The sequence below is a fragment of the Mauremys mutica genome, chromosome 5 (genome assembly GCF_020497125.1).
Source record: "Mauremys mutica isolate MM-2020 ecotype Southern chromosome 5, ASM2049712v1, whole genome shotgun sequence".
NCBI lineage: Eukaryota > Metazoa > Chordata > Testudines > Geoemydidae > Mauremys > Mauremys mutica.
The window spans coordinates 32,050,987-32,067,674 of NC_059076.1; the positions used below are offsets into that span (position 1 = coordinate 32,050,987).

Consider the following 16,688-nt stretch of genomic DNA (forward strand, 5'->3'; position numbering starts at 1 on the left):
CATACCGGTATGTAAGCCATTCTGACAAACTTACATCTACTCTTCCCATGGAAGAGCAGATGGCTCATACTTGGTTTGTGCATATGAGCCCTGGTCCATTTGTAGTCAGTGGCAAAATTCCTGATTTTTCAGAAAGACCATGTGATGGAATCCTACCACCACCCACATCCCCAACTGAAGTCAATGTCAATGGGAGTTTTGACACTGATTTCAATTGGGTTAGGAGCTCAACAAGGGCATATGATATATCTAAGCAGGACTTTAAATAAAGAAAATGGAAAAACACTACTCCTCATTTAAGCGCTTAGGCTAATGTAAACATGGAGAGGAAGGGGTAGGGAAGGTTCCACTTGTAAAATAAATCAATCCGTGGCACTAAAGATGGATACATGATTTATTTTACAGAGCATTGCCATCTCAGCCCTGTGCAAAACATGGAAGGTTCAGTGAAAGGAAAGAATATCCCTGCTTTATAATGAAATGTTTTACCAGGCAGAAAATTAAACATTTTATATGTTTGTTAGGATTTTTAATAGCCTGAAAGCTGCAAATAAGAGAACTTCCGAATATTGGTGAAACTCAGAGGCTGATTTGATTGTGTGAGGAGGATTTAAAACACAGTGGTTCTTAGCACATCTCCTTATATCCCCTTGTGCAATAGCCTCGAAACACTAGTCATGCTCTCTTCTTTCTGTCCATTTTCTCTCTTTAGTCTCAATTTTTCACTTATGTATTTTTCCTGCATATTTTTTGTCACTATTTTAAATCCATTTTGATCTCCTGATTTATGCTCCCTCTCCCCAATTATTCTCCTTCATTCCACAGATACCTACATCTAAATACTGCTTGGGGTGTGGTCACATCCACTGCTGGCTCTGAGGCATGTACTCACTCTTGTGGCTGAGCTGAATGGTGTGGGAGCAAAGGACAGAAGCTTGTGCCAATGAACAGCTGCCTGAGCCTACCAGGCCAGCACTGTTCCTGGAGCAAGTATGCCACAGCAGGGGACGCCACAGGAACAAACATGCAATGAGAAAGCAAATTGTGGAATTCTGTGTTCAGGAAACTTTCCTTGCTCCTATTGCTCTGCTTCATTCCTCTCTGAAACAGTCTGATCCCACCCCAGATTGGTACATTCTGTATTATCTAATGTCACCTCCTTTTCTAGTATTTTCCCATGCTTTTCTTCTATCTGCTTCTCTCTTCTCCATGACTGTAACACTGGCTGTCAATAACGGCAGAATTGTGTGGCTTGGAGTTGCACCATGAACTATTATCACTACATACAGTAGAAATATACTGATATCACCAGCACAGTGCATGTGGCTAGTACAAACACCTACACTGCTCCTGTAATTTGTCAGCAACACAATCTATTGGCACAGAAAATCCATGCATTTCACTGACTTAGTTTATTTAAATAGATTATGCTGATATTTTAGGAATGTACCTCTAATTTTAAAACAAATTGTTCACCTTTCTGATTGCAGTGTTCACAGTTTATAGATCAACGAGTTAGTGTCTTATTTGCTCTGCAATCAGACACAAACAAAGCACAAACAAAGGTGTGAACTTCTCTTTACATTAATGGAGAGATCAAAGACTAGGGCTGATCATTCATACGTTTAACCATTATTCTGTCCAAAACTGAAACCCACAGTTCAAGCTGTAGAAATAAAATTATGCTATAAAATATTTCATACTGTCAACCTACAATGCAATGTGAAATATTGATGTGCACTAGATTGTATCTTAACACATAAAATGCACAATATATACACTTTTAGCTATAAATAGCAGTTACTTATGGCACTAGAATTCTCAAACAACAAATGTAAATGTTTTCTTATTTACCTTCCTCAGATATGCTTGTAAAACTTGTTCCAAAGAAGATCTTTTTAAGGAATGAGGTGTTAAGTTAATTTTTGGCATAGTCAATAGGTTTCTTTTCAGCCTGCCCACCACCTCTGACACTCCAATACTCTGACAACCCTAAAGTATTTAAATATGATTTTAGATTATTATCTATTCAGAAATTATCTATCCACTTTTTACTATAATTTCAATCTTTCTACATTTTTCCTCCACCGTTTGATGGAGGAAGCAGAGACCTCAATTTATTTAACATAAATTAGCTTTATTATTCACATTACTCTTTGCTGATCTTTTTAAAACAAAAGTCAAATTAATATTGTCAATTTCTAAAACATTTTATTTGTTCTTTTCTGTAATTCAGTTTATAAAACTGCAATATACAAAAATTCATTAGAAGTAAAACTAAATGTAAAACAAAGCAAGACCTTGTTTGATACATTTTCCCAGAAAGCTTTACCTACAGGCTCAGGAGCAGCAAACACTCAGCATATTTAAAAATGGAATTTAGAATAAAATTGCACACTGAAGAATTATGAAGCAAATGGACTGGTTTTTGACTTCTTCATAAGAACAGTTTATGGTTTCATTAAAACGTCCAGTGACTATTTTAAATATTCTTTTATAGAATAAAATCAATTTTAGGTCAGTCATCTTCAGAGAAGCGGATATGTTTACTTGTCTCTTGTGTCTTTGCAAGTCTCATTCTTTCAGCTTTGGCAATCAGCTACAAAAAAACAAAAACAAAACATAACATTAAAGTAGAGGTGAAAGAAAAACTGCATTCAGATTACAGGTTTATATCAAAGTCATATTCAGGCTAGCAGGTCTCACAGAAGATAACATCTTTGAACAACTGAACCAATCTGTACAGAGCATAGTTCTCTTGATACCAAAAATAAAGAGGTTCCTGATATCATTTTGATCAGTAGCATATAGGAACCATCACAAAGTACACAAATAGCACAGAGTTTTCCCTTAATCTCTGGACAGATTAGTGTCTTTACCATTCCTTTAACATTCCATCCCAGTGTCCCATCCAACCTGGGGGAAGGGAGGGAGGGAGGAAAGGAACTGATAGTTAAACACACACAACCCAAAGACCTCAAACACAACCTTTTTTAAATGGACTAGTTCTTTGAGGCTTCAAGCTCTTACTTAACTATAGCAGGATCAAACCTTAAAGAAATAAGCTTGTCAGGAATGCTATGTCATCTTCTAGAGTCAATTTCTGGAGGGAGAAAAGACTGAAATCCAGAAGGAGGACCATCCTCTAGATTGGGAAAACAATGCATTATGATTGCAAATCAAATGGCTACTCATCTGAATGTAAACAGTATTGGCCACAGGAATGAGCTTGGGCCTAGGAATCCTGAATTCAAATGCCAGTTCTATCAATGACCTCTCCATGTTTCAGTTTCCTTATCTTATCAGGGTATTGAGGATTAGTTAATATTTGTAAGGCGTATGAAATTATAAATGTTAAATTGTGGTATTACTGACAATTTCTCTCAGCCCTTCAATTTGACTTGATTGTACATTTTAGAAAAGCATTTATAGCTTTTAAAAACTGTGAATCAAACAAACCTCAAAATCCAAGGCTGCATGTATAGCTTTAAAAAGGATATTACATTATATATAGTATAATAATAAAAATGAACATTCCAAGGGAAGGAGTCCCATTTTTACTGGCATTAACAGAAGACCTGCCTAACAACTATTTGCATTGTTGACCAGAGGGCCTTGCACCTTTCCCCTAACCCTGTTCCACTGCCCTTGAGGCTCTCTGTCATGGCAACTTATTTTACCACCTTTGCAGAGGGAGGATAGACAGAGCCATTGTTGGAGCTCTATCTTCATTTGTAGCTGAGCCACAAGAGTTGGTGCAGAGTAATGAACGTGAGGCAGTGGCTCCCCTACAGATCAAGCATGCTATATCCTCCGCACTCCCAGCCCTGGATAGCCTAGCCAGGAAATCAACACCTAGTCTCTTCCACAGCAGCACGCAGAACTCACCATAAAGACATTGGGACAACTTGGAATCTTAAAAAAAAAATAAAAAAATTAAACAATGGATATTGTTCTGCCACAGGGAACTCTCCCACTACGAAAGTAATTCTATCGTCCACCATCCAGTCACTGACCGGAGGACCCTCTTTCTTCTTCAACACGGGTTCAAAATATTAGGCCAGTCCAAGAGAGGTCCTCAGTTTTTCAAACCACAACTAACATGTGAGCTGCAAATTTTCTTTCATTTCTACTCATACTTTCAACCCCTCTCTCATCACAGCACACACCACGTAACTCACATGGCAACAGCAAACCTCCCTTCATTCCTTGGAGATTAAGAACAATAGCTGGGAAAAGCTCTCAGTCGAAAGTAATATGAAATGCAAAAATGCTCATATGTAACCCTTGTCGGAAGCAAACTGCACAACTAGTTAAGTTAACAACTTCAGCTTTTTTGTCCCCAATCTGAAGAAATTAAATGGGACACCACAAAAGTCTATTTTAAACAAAAGTGAGAATTTCTGGAAATTTCTGCCATCACATGGTGACTCACATCTACGCAACTTTTTTCTCTTTCAAGAAACTTACTTTTAAAAAAGTAATCTTACATATATACACTGTACACCTTTAGGGCCTTAATAAATCTGCAAAGACAGATGACAATTTCTGCTGAGATTCACCTAAAGTCACAGAATCTTGTCAATTATCTTAAATCATCAACTTTAAAAACTGCGGTCTTGTCCACACAAACATGACATCTTGGTTGTGTTCTGGAGGATACTGAGTCAAAAGTGATATATGCCATTTAGTGTCCATACTGGGGCATGCATTGATTTAACTAAACCTGTGCAAGTCTGCATGTAGATAGGCCCTGTGTACCGCAATATCAGAAGTATAAACTCACTCCATGGCACCCTCACTATCCTCCAGAACACAAGCCAGATGTCATGTGATGAAATATAGTAAAGGAAGCAGAGAAAATGCAAAGAAACAAGGAACAGACAAAAGTACCTCAATTTCTTTCAAGTCTAGGTAGAAAGTGTGTAGGAAGACAGATGTTCTTGTGAATAAAGCCCAGCCTATACTAGGGAAACTTGCACCACTTTAACTACATTGATGCAGTTACACAGCAGGGCTTACACCGGTACAGCTAACTTTGGGCACCACTGTAAAGCCCTACCTATAATTAAAGTTGCACCTATCTTGTTTATATGAATATAAAATTGTTAAACTAAACCAATTGTGCGTGCTCACACTATTGTGCTTGCACCGCAGTAGAAACCACATGAGCACACAGCCCTGTTCTGAATTGATGGTAGTGCTTTGTAAGCCCCACTTTACATCGGTGCTCAAACATTACACTGGTGCAAATTTATTTAATGTAGGCAGAGCCTAAGCTGGAGTGTAGAGTGAACAAAAATTATGCCTAATTCTTTAGAGAAGAGCCAAGTACCAGGTAAGTCTGACAAATACTCTTTTCAATATATCGTGACCTTCAGTATTCATTCATATAATTGGAAGATCATTTTAAATTATGATAGATGAGTTTCTAACTAGAATTATGATCCTATTCAGACGATATAAAGTGCATGTATTTTTATACAAGATTCATGTTCAACACTTATCTGTAAATTGCTTTACAAACAAAGACTAATTTTGTACTTGTAAATTACAAAAGAAATAGGATTTTAAATCACTTTAATGGTAAGAACATATGAACAGCCATACTGGGTCAGATCAAAAGTCCATCTAGCCCAGTATCCTGTTTTCCGGCAGTAGCCAATGCCAGGCACCCAGATGGAATAAACAGAGCAGGTAATCGAGTGATCCATCCCCTGTTGCCCATTCCTAATATTAGTTCTTAGCTGTAATGTCTTCATGAACTGTACAGCCTTAATTATGAATGTTTTTATTACAATAATTTTCTTGCTTTCCTAAACTGTGACTTTAAAGAAAAAAACATAACTAATTCTGAAGGATCTTTAACAAAGTTTTGACAATTATAAATGAACAAAAAACAAGGCAGGGCAAAAAACAGATATTAGTTGTTGAAAACTGCAGTTGGAACAGACTATCAAAGAGCAGTGAAAGAGTTAAAGTTATTTGACTTCCGTTAATCATTCCTCTCAAAAAGCCTTACTTACCAATGTTAGCATTTAAATAGACCTGACTAGGCTTTGAAGCTAACACCTCTCTGGGTTGAAAGGTGATGGGAGAGGGGGAGGAGTGAGAGTTTGCACCTTTTGCAGCTGCTATTGTTAGGCAGAACTGAGAGTTTATTTTTGCAAGCCTAGATGAGTTACACATTACAGGCTACCTTACATCAATTTGCACAGCAAATACTGTACTATCTTCACAACAAGAGGCTCTAGAAACTTGGGTGCTGAGTTTCCACAACCCCAGCTGAAGTCAATGGAAGCTGAGGACCTTTGGGAGGCTGGGGGGGGAAATCAAACCCTTGATTTAAAAAAATAAAAATAAAATCTATCATTTAATCAAAAATGGCAACAACAAATCTCTGTATCGTGGCTTTACCTATGTGAGAGCTCAGAGAACATTCAGTAATTATATGAAATATTATAATATTGTATGTAAAAAATACTGCTTCTAATAGCATTTTTACCTGGAGAAGGAAGCAGCAATGCAGCCATACAAGATTTTTTTCCTTTTCATCTATATATGCAACTGGGAAACTAAGACTGGTCAAGAAAACCAGATGATTTCCCAGTTTTACAAGTGAAAACAAAAGGGTTATTTTAAAATTTAAACAGAAGACCTTACTTGCAGTGGATATACAGTGATCAAGGCAATAAGAGATGTAAGGTGAGACTCTCACCCCTTCTCCAGCCCTTGTACAAAATGTAAAGGGGACAGAGTGGTGTAAAGGGACTCTAAAAGCCCCAGATCTAGGCAAAGGAGAAATTCCCCAGGGCAGGAACTGAAGATGACAGCTACATGCTGTTTTCCAAGAACCCCTTAACAAACAGTGGCTTAAGGGGTACAACAAGGTGGGAGGAGAATTTTAGGTGCACAGTTCTACTAAGATTCTGGGCAGCAACTTAGCCCAGGTTTACACTAGGAGTGCTTCTCTGGTATAGTTATACTATTATACTATAGCAGCAAAGCACTCCTAGTATGGATTCAACTTTTGCCGGTACAACTTATGCTGGCTTCTGCAAGCGAAATAAATTATACCACCACCATTACAATTTTGCCAGTATAACTGTGCCTAGGGTAACCAGATGTCCTGATTTTATAGGGACAGTCCCAATTTGGGGGTCTTTTTCTCACATAGGCACCTATTACCCCACCTCCTATCCCGATTTTTGACACTTGCTATCCAGTCAGCCTAACTGTGTCTACACTAAGGGCTTCTGTCGGCACAGCTATGTTACTTGAGGATCACAATTCTTTCCACCTCTGCCAGATCACAGTGTTGCCAACTCTCATGATAATCACTAAAAAAAATGACAATGAGGAGTTCTTGTGGCACCTTAGAGACTAACAAGTTTATTTGTGCGTAAGCTTTTGTGGGCTAAAATCCACTTCATCAGGTGCATGGAGTGAAAAATACAGTAAGCAGAATAAATATTATAGCACATGAAAAGATGGGAGTTGCCTCACTAAGGGGGGGGGGGTCATAGTGCTAACAAGCCAATTCAATTAAGGTGGAAGAGGCCTATTCTCAATAGTTGACAAGAAGGAGTGAATAATCACTGTTTTCCTTAAAAGCCCAGCTCCTGGAGTCAAGTGGATATATGATGATTTCAGCCTTTATACTTGAAGAAAAAGTAAGTTTCTAGCCCTCCTGGCAGTGGAGAAAGTTTCAAAATGTGACCCCACTGCACCCTAAAGGCTCAAAAAGCAGAAGAGAAATAAAAAGACCAAATCTATTATTTTTACATAATCTCATTATTTTTGGTGAGCCTGACTCATGATTTTTCAACATTTGAGGTTAGCAATACTGTATGGTGGCAAAAGTTTGTAGAGTAGACCTGGCCTTAGACAGCCCTGGGCTATATAGCTGTGCTGGCAAAACCCCCAACATAGACGCAGCTATGCCGACAGAAGAGGGCTTCTGTAAGCATAGCTAATATCATTCAGGAAGATGGTACTGTATTACTATGCTGACAGAAGTTCTCCTGTCAGCAGATGCTGTGTTTACACTAGGGGGCTATGCAAGAATAGCGACTATGGGCAAAGCCTAGGTTCCACTGGGACCATTCTGGCCCTCAGCAGTCTAGAATTGTTAGGGTTCTGAACCCCCTCCCCCTCTCCCAACACCCTCTTGGGCTGCAAGTTCTGCTGTAGCACAGAATCTCATCCATAGACAGTAAATGTGCAAGTTTGTGCACATACAAGAGCAGAGGTGTAGCAGGGAGTGTTCCTCATGCTCTGGTCTCCAACACCACGTATACAATCCAAATGATTCAATCTTAAAAATCATGAGTCATGCTTCAAATAATAATAATTTTAAAAAAAAATTTTCTTTACCATGTTTTTTTGAGACTTTAAGGGTTCATGTTTACAAGCTTTTCTCCGCGTACTTGCTTTTAAATAAAAGCCGAGATTCTCATGTAATTGCCTGACACCATGAGCTAGAGGTTTGAGGAAAACAAAAAATATTGAAAGACTCGTGATAAAAATCAGAGGAGTTGGCAATACTAGTATAATCAGACCCCTTAACTTTATCATGGAACAGCACATAAATTCTTTTAAATTCCATTTGAAATGCATTGTTTTGAAGCTTTAAAATACTATTCAGACCAATCGGTTTATTCCATTAAATGTAAAGCTGTCTTACCTCTTAGAACCAGAAATCAGAATTCTTTAACTACATGCAAACACAAAACTCATTAGCAGTGACTGCTTCAGAACACCAGTGTCTAGGTGGGCAAATCATTCATTTTTATTTTCTACATATAGCAACTGGACCCTGCAGTAACCAAGTGCTCCCTACTTTGCTGCAGCACTTGACTGTAAAATCTACTGCCAAGTCATCAGGATAAGATGAGAGACGAAAGTGGAGCGGAAGATCACAAAGTTGAGGAAAAATATAGATATTTCCCTTTCACCCATGCTTTTGATCACAGAAATCACATTTCAATCACTGTTGCACAAAAATAAATATAAATCCGGACAATCCACTATTCAAACTTATTTTACCTTCTCTGTGCCTCGCTTCTTTTCTCTAGGTTGGTTAAGTTTAGCTTGTCTGTCCACCAAAATTTTCTGCCAGTACCGCTGTTCATGATCACCTTGACATACACATGAAGTGATAGTGCATTAACAAGGTTATCCAGTATAAAGAATGCAGCATTTTATCTGTCATGGCCAGGACAACTTATTTTAATATGTATAATCATGTGAACAATATTTGTGGATGAAACTGGCACTTCAGTTCTCAGCAAGGAAAGAACTTCTGTGTAAGGCCAGGTAAATCCCTTTTCATTACGAGAGGGGGAAAACCTCATTTTAAAATGGAAGCTCATTTCAATAAAGGTAGTTTTAAATACAACATTAGGCATACATATAAATCTTCAATCACTGACTTTGTGTTAATCTGAAAGAATATTTTTTATGTGGGGGGAGGAAGGTGCAGAGGAAAAAAGCAGAGAGGAAATTTGCTCCCCCAAAATCATCTTTGTTTTGAGGCCAAGTCTGGGAAATTTTTTGATGGTTAAAAGTTACTTATTTTCATTTCAATAAGCTGATTTAAAAAAAAAATCCTAAACAAATGACTTGGCGAGCACTACAAACCCAGAAAGAGATCTAAGGTAAAGTATACTACGTCTTTATACCAGTATAACTGCATCCAAACTAAGGCTTTGGCTACACTTACACTTCAAAGCGCTGCCGCGGCAGCGCTTTGAAGCGCTAAGTGTAGTCAAAGCGCCAGCGCTGGGAGAAAGCTCTCCCAGCGCTGTCCGTACTCCACCTCCCCGTGGGGAATAACGTACAGCGCTGGGAGCTTTGACCACACTGGCGCTTTGCAGCACCGCAATTTGCAGCACTGGAGAGGGTGTGTTTTCACACCCTGCTGCAGCGCTGCAAATTTGTAAGTGTAGCCAAGCCCTGAGACAGTTTTATCACTTTAACTATTCCTGTATAGTCATCAGCTAGTCTAGTCATAAATTTCCATAAAATTCATTATTCCAAATGTCCTAGAGACACACACTTGCTTTTCACCATTATATTGTAATTATGAGGCTGAAGAGTGGAATAGGAATATGGTTCACTGCAGTGACAACTGTCCATCGTCACTGAAACCAAAAAGTGATCTGCCAGTTGAAGTTATATAAAGTCAAATGACCACTCTTGTAAGAATAAAGTTTTGGTTGCCTTAACCAGGCCACATTTTAAAATACCAACACATTTTGACAAAGAAAAAGTGACATAGTATGTTTGAGGTTTTGATGCTTTAGTTTTTTGTAGAAAAGGGAGAATAGCGACAAGAAGAAAATGATATAAAACCAAAATATTGATTCTATAATTTATACATGATGCAGAAAAGTATCTTAACTGAATATCAGCAATAAAGTTAAAATGCAGCAACAGTCCTGCTCTTAGCTCTTAGGAGCTGTCTCTCATGCATATATTTTAATAAACATCTTACCAGTTAGGACCTCAAGTTTCCAGTTGTTTTTAATCTGAATTTCTTTATGTGCTTTCATTACAACCTGTGCATCTTCAGGAGTTTTAAACCGAACATGACACTCTGTATCTCCTTCCAGCATGTCAACATAAGCAACATCAGCTATCATAGCCAGAGCATCCTGTGGCACAAAAGAGAACTCAGACAAGTTAGCCAGAACAAAAATAAACTGCAGTATTTTCAAATACTGTCCTTTGAAAATCCAAGGTGCATACAAAGGAGCAATGGCTTGGGAAATATTCTCTAAAGTCAGTTACAAGGAAGTGAAAGTGGAACTTTATTACATTAATCAACAAATCTTATGTCAAATAATTTCTGGCTAATATTGAGTTTTCAGAAGAAAATCTCTGAATAGTCAATGTTTACTAGATTGAGAACTATATAAATTACCTCAGAGTTGCACGTGTCCCAAGAACCCAAGCCCAGGCTGTATCTATTATGAATGCACTCAAAAGCTAACCCTTGTTGATGTTCTTTACAGTCATTAGGAGGGATGACAGCAGAAGAATAATTATGTAATGCAATAGTATTTCCATTTCACGTTAGTCCAACAAAAATATATATTTACTTCCATGCCTAAATATTTTATTTAAGGTTATGACTGTGGAGAATGAAAAGAAAAAGCTCAAGAACGGTGAAGAAGTTAGGAAATCAGTACATGGCACACTACAGTGGATACTGGAGTTCCTTTTCTCCTATACCAAATGATCTCTGCCTGAAAACTGACACCAGCAGCTGAAGAAGCAAGAGTCACACACACTCTTTCAATCAAATACTTTACCTGTGAAACTTGCTGTGAGGGAAATTAACTGGGATCACGCATTCCTAGTCAATTTCATTCACAGCAGGTACTGCAAGTAAAAAAATGTTTCTATGCAAGAATTAGGCACTACTTTTAACCCTCCAGCTGCAAGGCTGAATCTGAAAACCCCCCAGCACCTAGGCTGACAAGACCATGTGTGGTCCAAACAAAACCTTTTCACCCCTAAGTTTGGTATTCCCACATAACATTTCCGCAGAAAATTATGCAGACTACCAAAATTAATTTTACAGGAATATTTACTTATTGATTGATCTCTGAAAAGCACCTCCACTCAGTAGCATGAAATAACATGTTGGTAATCAGAATTCAAATGTTTAAGCAATAATGTTACCTTTTGCTGGATTATTGCATATATTTTAAATGTATTTTGCACATATCTGTCAAGAATGTACTATGAAACCTAGACTTACAACAGAGAGGTGACCAGACCAGCAACAGAATATTTCCATAATTTCCTAAAGTAAGCCAAAACATCATAACAGTTTTGTGTAAAATTTTGTAAAATGTTATGTCTGCCCTGTTTATTCTCTAGTCACGGTTGTGACTCCATAGTTAAGATGGGGAGTGAAATAATTCATATTTTCGCAGTCCTTTCTTTTCCCCTGAGAATTTTCATGCTTAGTCACAGGTCAGATCATTTATTTTTTAAGACTGATGCAAATCAGTCTTGTAATTTGATTTACATATCTGAAAATACCAGAGTCTAACACAGTTTGATTTCATCTACACAAACAAGATCAAAACTTTGTTATCCCCTTGACTATATTACATCATGTTGTAACACAAACCCGACACAATAAAACATGTAAGTGCAGACAAACGCTGAATAGCGCTTAGATATTACAAGTGATGAGTGAGGGAGAGGGAGGAGGTCAGACATTCTCTCATTAATGTCTCTTGGCTCTTAGATAGCTGCTTATAAATACCTAAATAGATAAGACTGATTCAGTTGCAAGCATATCACCAATTTGTTTTCAGTAAGAGAGATATGGCCCTGATCTTGCAAAAATTTATGCATATGCTGAAGTTTACACACTTATGATTAGCCACCCTGACTTCAATTGTATTATTCACAGGATTGTAAACTTAAGCAACTGCATAAGTCTTTACAAGACTAGGTCTGAAATAGTTCTCATTGCCTTAAATGATCTACAGAGTATTCATTCCAATATGGCCAATATAACTTCATGTTTATTGTTTGAAAAGCATTCAAGTATTAAACCTTCTGATTTAAGTGTCATAAAAGAACTGGTTCAGTCCATATACTAATTCAGGGTCCCATCTATGCAAAAGAACCAGCATACACTAATACTTCACATATTACTGTGTCGGGGACTTCTGAAATGGATGTTTCGTATTTAAATTAGGGGCAAATGATGAAAATGACCATAGAAACTCAGTTTCTGTGTTTCCTCAAACAGGCACAAGTTCATGTCTCCATTTATTCTTTCTTATCTGAACCAAAAATACATAAGAAGCTGCAAGTTGCAAATAATAAAAAAAAAAAAGTTGATCTATCACCTCACAGCGCTGCAAATTTATATTAAGTTTTGTGTAAACTAAGGCCAAAAAAATCAATTTGACAAGCACAAAAATAAGTAACAGTTACATGTTATTTCATTTATCAAATTTCATATAACCATATGTAACATAAATGGTATTTTGGGAATAATTCTGAGTCACTTAGGGAAATATTTTATGACTCTCATTCAGGGAGCACTTTATTGGCCTCAAGTTCCTATTAGATGAACAAACCTTATTAAGTAAAATATTTTTGATAGAGATTAGTCTATATTAAGCAACTATCATCCATTTTGCCTTTATATGAAGTAACAACAGCTTACCAGTAACTTAAATAGTTATTTTGTTTTCTTAACAATACAGAATTCAACTGATGTTTGCAAGGGTGGAGCAGTCAGGGCTGGTGATAGAGGGAGAAAACGACTCACCCCCAATAAAAAGTAAATCTGTTTTATAAAACTTATTTTTATGGTAAACTTGACTTCTCTGGAAGAGCTCTTTTCTCTGCTCAAAGCTTTTATTACTGTTGGTTTTGAAATAGGTTCTCTCAAACTGGTTCTGCTTTAATGAAATCTTCCATTAATGGGTACTATTGAGAAATATGTATACAGATAGTTGCCGGATAGAAATTCAATATGACTAGTTTAAATGGTATTCAATCATTTTCAGGATGGTATAAGGGGAAAGGATAACAGCTGCCCTGAGGTTACAAAGGCATTACCTTGATGTGTTTCCTGCCTGGTAGGGGTTCGGTGCTAATGATCTTCACAATTACTCCACTCACAAACTGTGGTCCCATTGTGTTAGCTTTCTCAGGGGGGCCAGAATCTTCATTGGTGGCTGTTAATTTGAAGAGGAAAAAGCATAATGAAGCTTCACACATATTACCTTGACAAACACAAGATAACCACAAAAATCACACAAACAATGCAATAAATCTTGTGGTGGCGTTCATACAGTGAATGAAACAACAGATACCAAACACTGCTGCAATGAATAAATACTTCATTGTTAGTTGGGATCAATTTATATATATGGTTATTGATGGCAGAAACTAGTATTTCAAAAGATAAAACCAAAGTGACAATACCAGGAGATGGCATAATGAATGAATCAATTAGAAATCCTCCTAAATAAAAGGCCTTATACAAGTCCTTTTGCAGTTTTAAACACAACGTATGGTAAGAACACTTAAATTAACACCCTCTTAGTTGTAAGGATCTTTGCACCTCAAATTCTGGAATGATCTTGGAGAGTGCTGAAAAAGGTTTAGCGCTCCTAAGCTAGAAGTTTGTAGACAGAAGTTCAGGGGATCCAGTGCAACCCAGTAACAGAGTAAGGCAAGAACTGAGTTGAAACATGGTTCTGACTAACACAGATGCACTGCTTGTGTAGACAGTCCCGGAATGGAAACTACCACAATACTTGGTAGTTGGTTTACTATGAAATATTATCATTAAATTAAACTAAACCTCTCAAAACCAAAGATCATTTTGTAATCTTGGATTATTTTCTAAGTAATTTGTTTATTCATTAATTCAGCTAATTCAATAAACCATAATTGGTATAAATACAATTTATTTTATATAACATGGCTCCTTTAATATGAAGTGTTGTAACAACTTTATTTCACTCTGCCTTTTCCGTTCAGAGAAGTTAGTACACTCTGGAACTATTTTGATATAGATCTATTTTCCAGTTCTATTAGAATATCAAACTCTAACGAACACCAAATGCATTAAAAAAAAATCATAAAACACACAACATAAAGATCATCAGAACAACCTTCACATTTAACATTTTTTGTTTGCGGATGCTTTTGTACACCACTGTCTGTTTCCATCTTCTCCAGACACTCAGATTTGATTTGGGACATTGTTTTCTTTAAGGAAGCCATGCTGGCTTTCTGAAGGGCCAAATATTCTTGCTTAAGATCCATCCATTCACTCCTACGTAAGACAAAGATTTAGGAATAAAAATGTCAATCCTTGTGCAAAGATAATTAGACTTAAAAAAGCCATTACCAACATAAAGACAAAATTATGATGCTATTATTTGTATTACTGCAGAATCTGGGAGCTGTAGTCATGGACCAGAACCCCATTGTGCTAGGTGCTGTACAAACAGAACAAAAAGACAGTCCCTGCCCCCCGAAATGTAATCAAAGTATAAGACAAGAGACAACAGATAGATACAGATGAGGTAGAACAAGACAATATTGGTCAGCATGATAGGCGGTGGTCTCAGTACACCAACAGCCTAACTTATCAAATTTTTTTAGGCATCATGAGAAAGACAAGTATTGAGGAGGGTTTTGAAGGAGGATAATGAGGTAGCTTTGAAGATGTTTATGGGGAGTTCCTTCCAAGCGCAAAGCACAGTATGGAAAAAGCACAAGAGTGCTTGTTTGAAAAATTAACAAGTGGGCAACAGAAGGGTAGCATCATGGACTGATTAGAGGTGACAGTCAACATCTTGATAGCAAATGAGAGTGGGGATAGGGTGGATAGGGTGACATGGTCAAAATGACTTGCAAATAAAATACACAAACCATAGCTGACATCAGGGGGCAGATGCTCAGTTGGCGTAAATTGGAGCTATGGCAATATACGCCAGCTGAGGCTCTCCCCTGTTGTGCTTAATGGCCTCCCCATCTTTTTATATAGCTGTCTAGGGTCTGATGGTTATCTGACTAAATTACCACTTCGTTTTATCTACTAAATGGCCTAAATAAATACTAACAGGAGAACAAAATTACTAACAAATTAAGAGAGATTGCCAAATGTATTACATCTTCTTCAAAAAGCATTCTGAATGCTTTGGTAAATCAGACATATATTATTTGGAACTGGAATTACAAGAGTGCGGACACTAATTGAGGACTGATTAGTTTTACTACATTAAAAATTAGTCATTTTTCTCTAGAAAATTCACTGATTAAAAACCAACAACTGGTTAAACTCACAAAAAAACCCTATAGAGATAAGAACATTCCTTACTATTCAAATGCATTAGAGTTTTAAAAAAATCCACACTGCATGGAAGCAATTTATATATTTACATACATTTAACATGGAGATGTTTCTGCAAACAGCTAGAGCTTTGCTCCATAGAAACACAATGCCTATAGTGCCACTGTGAGAACGACTCATTGTTACCCTAATCTGTGCTATCAAACAAGCTGATAGGGGATTTTTAAAGAGGAGGATATCTTGTGGTAATGGTTTTAGCTGTTAACATTGACAACTGTATACTTCAAAAAAGCATCTAGCTCACCCAGGATCATACGTTCTCACAGAGCAAAGACATTAAAATAACAAAAGAGCCATGTAATGATTCTTTGAGATAAAAAGGCAACAACCACTCTGTAGTAAGGTATGGTATAAATAAGAGCCTGAGGAGGCACTCCCTGTTAACTAGACTGGAAAGGAAGAGAACACCATGGGGAATGAGCCAGGCAAGTAATTCATTGTTTATAATGTTCTTCTGAAGCATTTCTATGTTTATAATGTTCTTCTGAAGCATTTCTACTATGCAATAATGAATAGAAATGTAATATTCTTGTGTTATATTTCATGCAGCAGGTGTACTGAACTGGTGGAAAAGGATAGCAGACACTGCAAAGTACTGATTTATGTGGACCCCTTCTACTTTAACATGGAGGTGCTTTCTGTGACTATAAAAAGTAAGTGCTTCCATGTTTTAGTAGAGGTGAATCCTGATCTCAGTCCTGGAATATCCATATGGAAAAAGAGGAACCTTGCCTCTGCTCTTGTGTCAGAGGATTTGTTGACCCATAAAAGGAAA

General features: G+C 37.3%; 1 protein-coding gene across 4 annotated transcripts in view; it reads right to left on the reverse strand.

The window, feature by feature from the left end:
• Window positions 1-2,185: 2,185 nt before the first annotated feature.
• The window catches only part of LARP7 (La ribonucleoprotein 7, transcriptional regulator), a 36,524-nt gene continuing 22,021 nt past the window's right edge, over window positions 2,186-16,688 (reverse strand). For all 4 annotated transcript variants that reach the window (XM_045018549.1, XM_045018546.1, XM_045018547.1 and 1 more), the window contains exons 9-13: window positions 14,667-14,830; window positions 13,603-13,721; window positions 10,499-10,658; window positions 9,049-9,140; window positions 2,186-2,599 (exon numbers count right to left, since the gene is read on the reverse strand). In XM_045018549.1, the coding sequence (XP_044874484.1) occupies window positions 2,519-2,599; window positions 9,049-9,140; window positions 10,499-10,658; window positions 13,603-13,721; window positions 14,667-14,830 (616 nt within the window). In that variant the 3' untranslated portion in view covers window positions 2,186-2,518. The remainder of the gene's footprint in view (window positions 2,600-9,048; window positions 9,141-10,498; window positions 10,659-13,602; window positions 13,722-14,666; window positions 14,831-16,688) is intronic.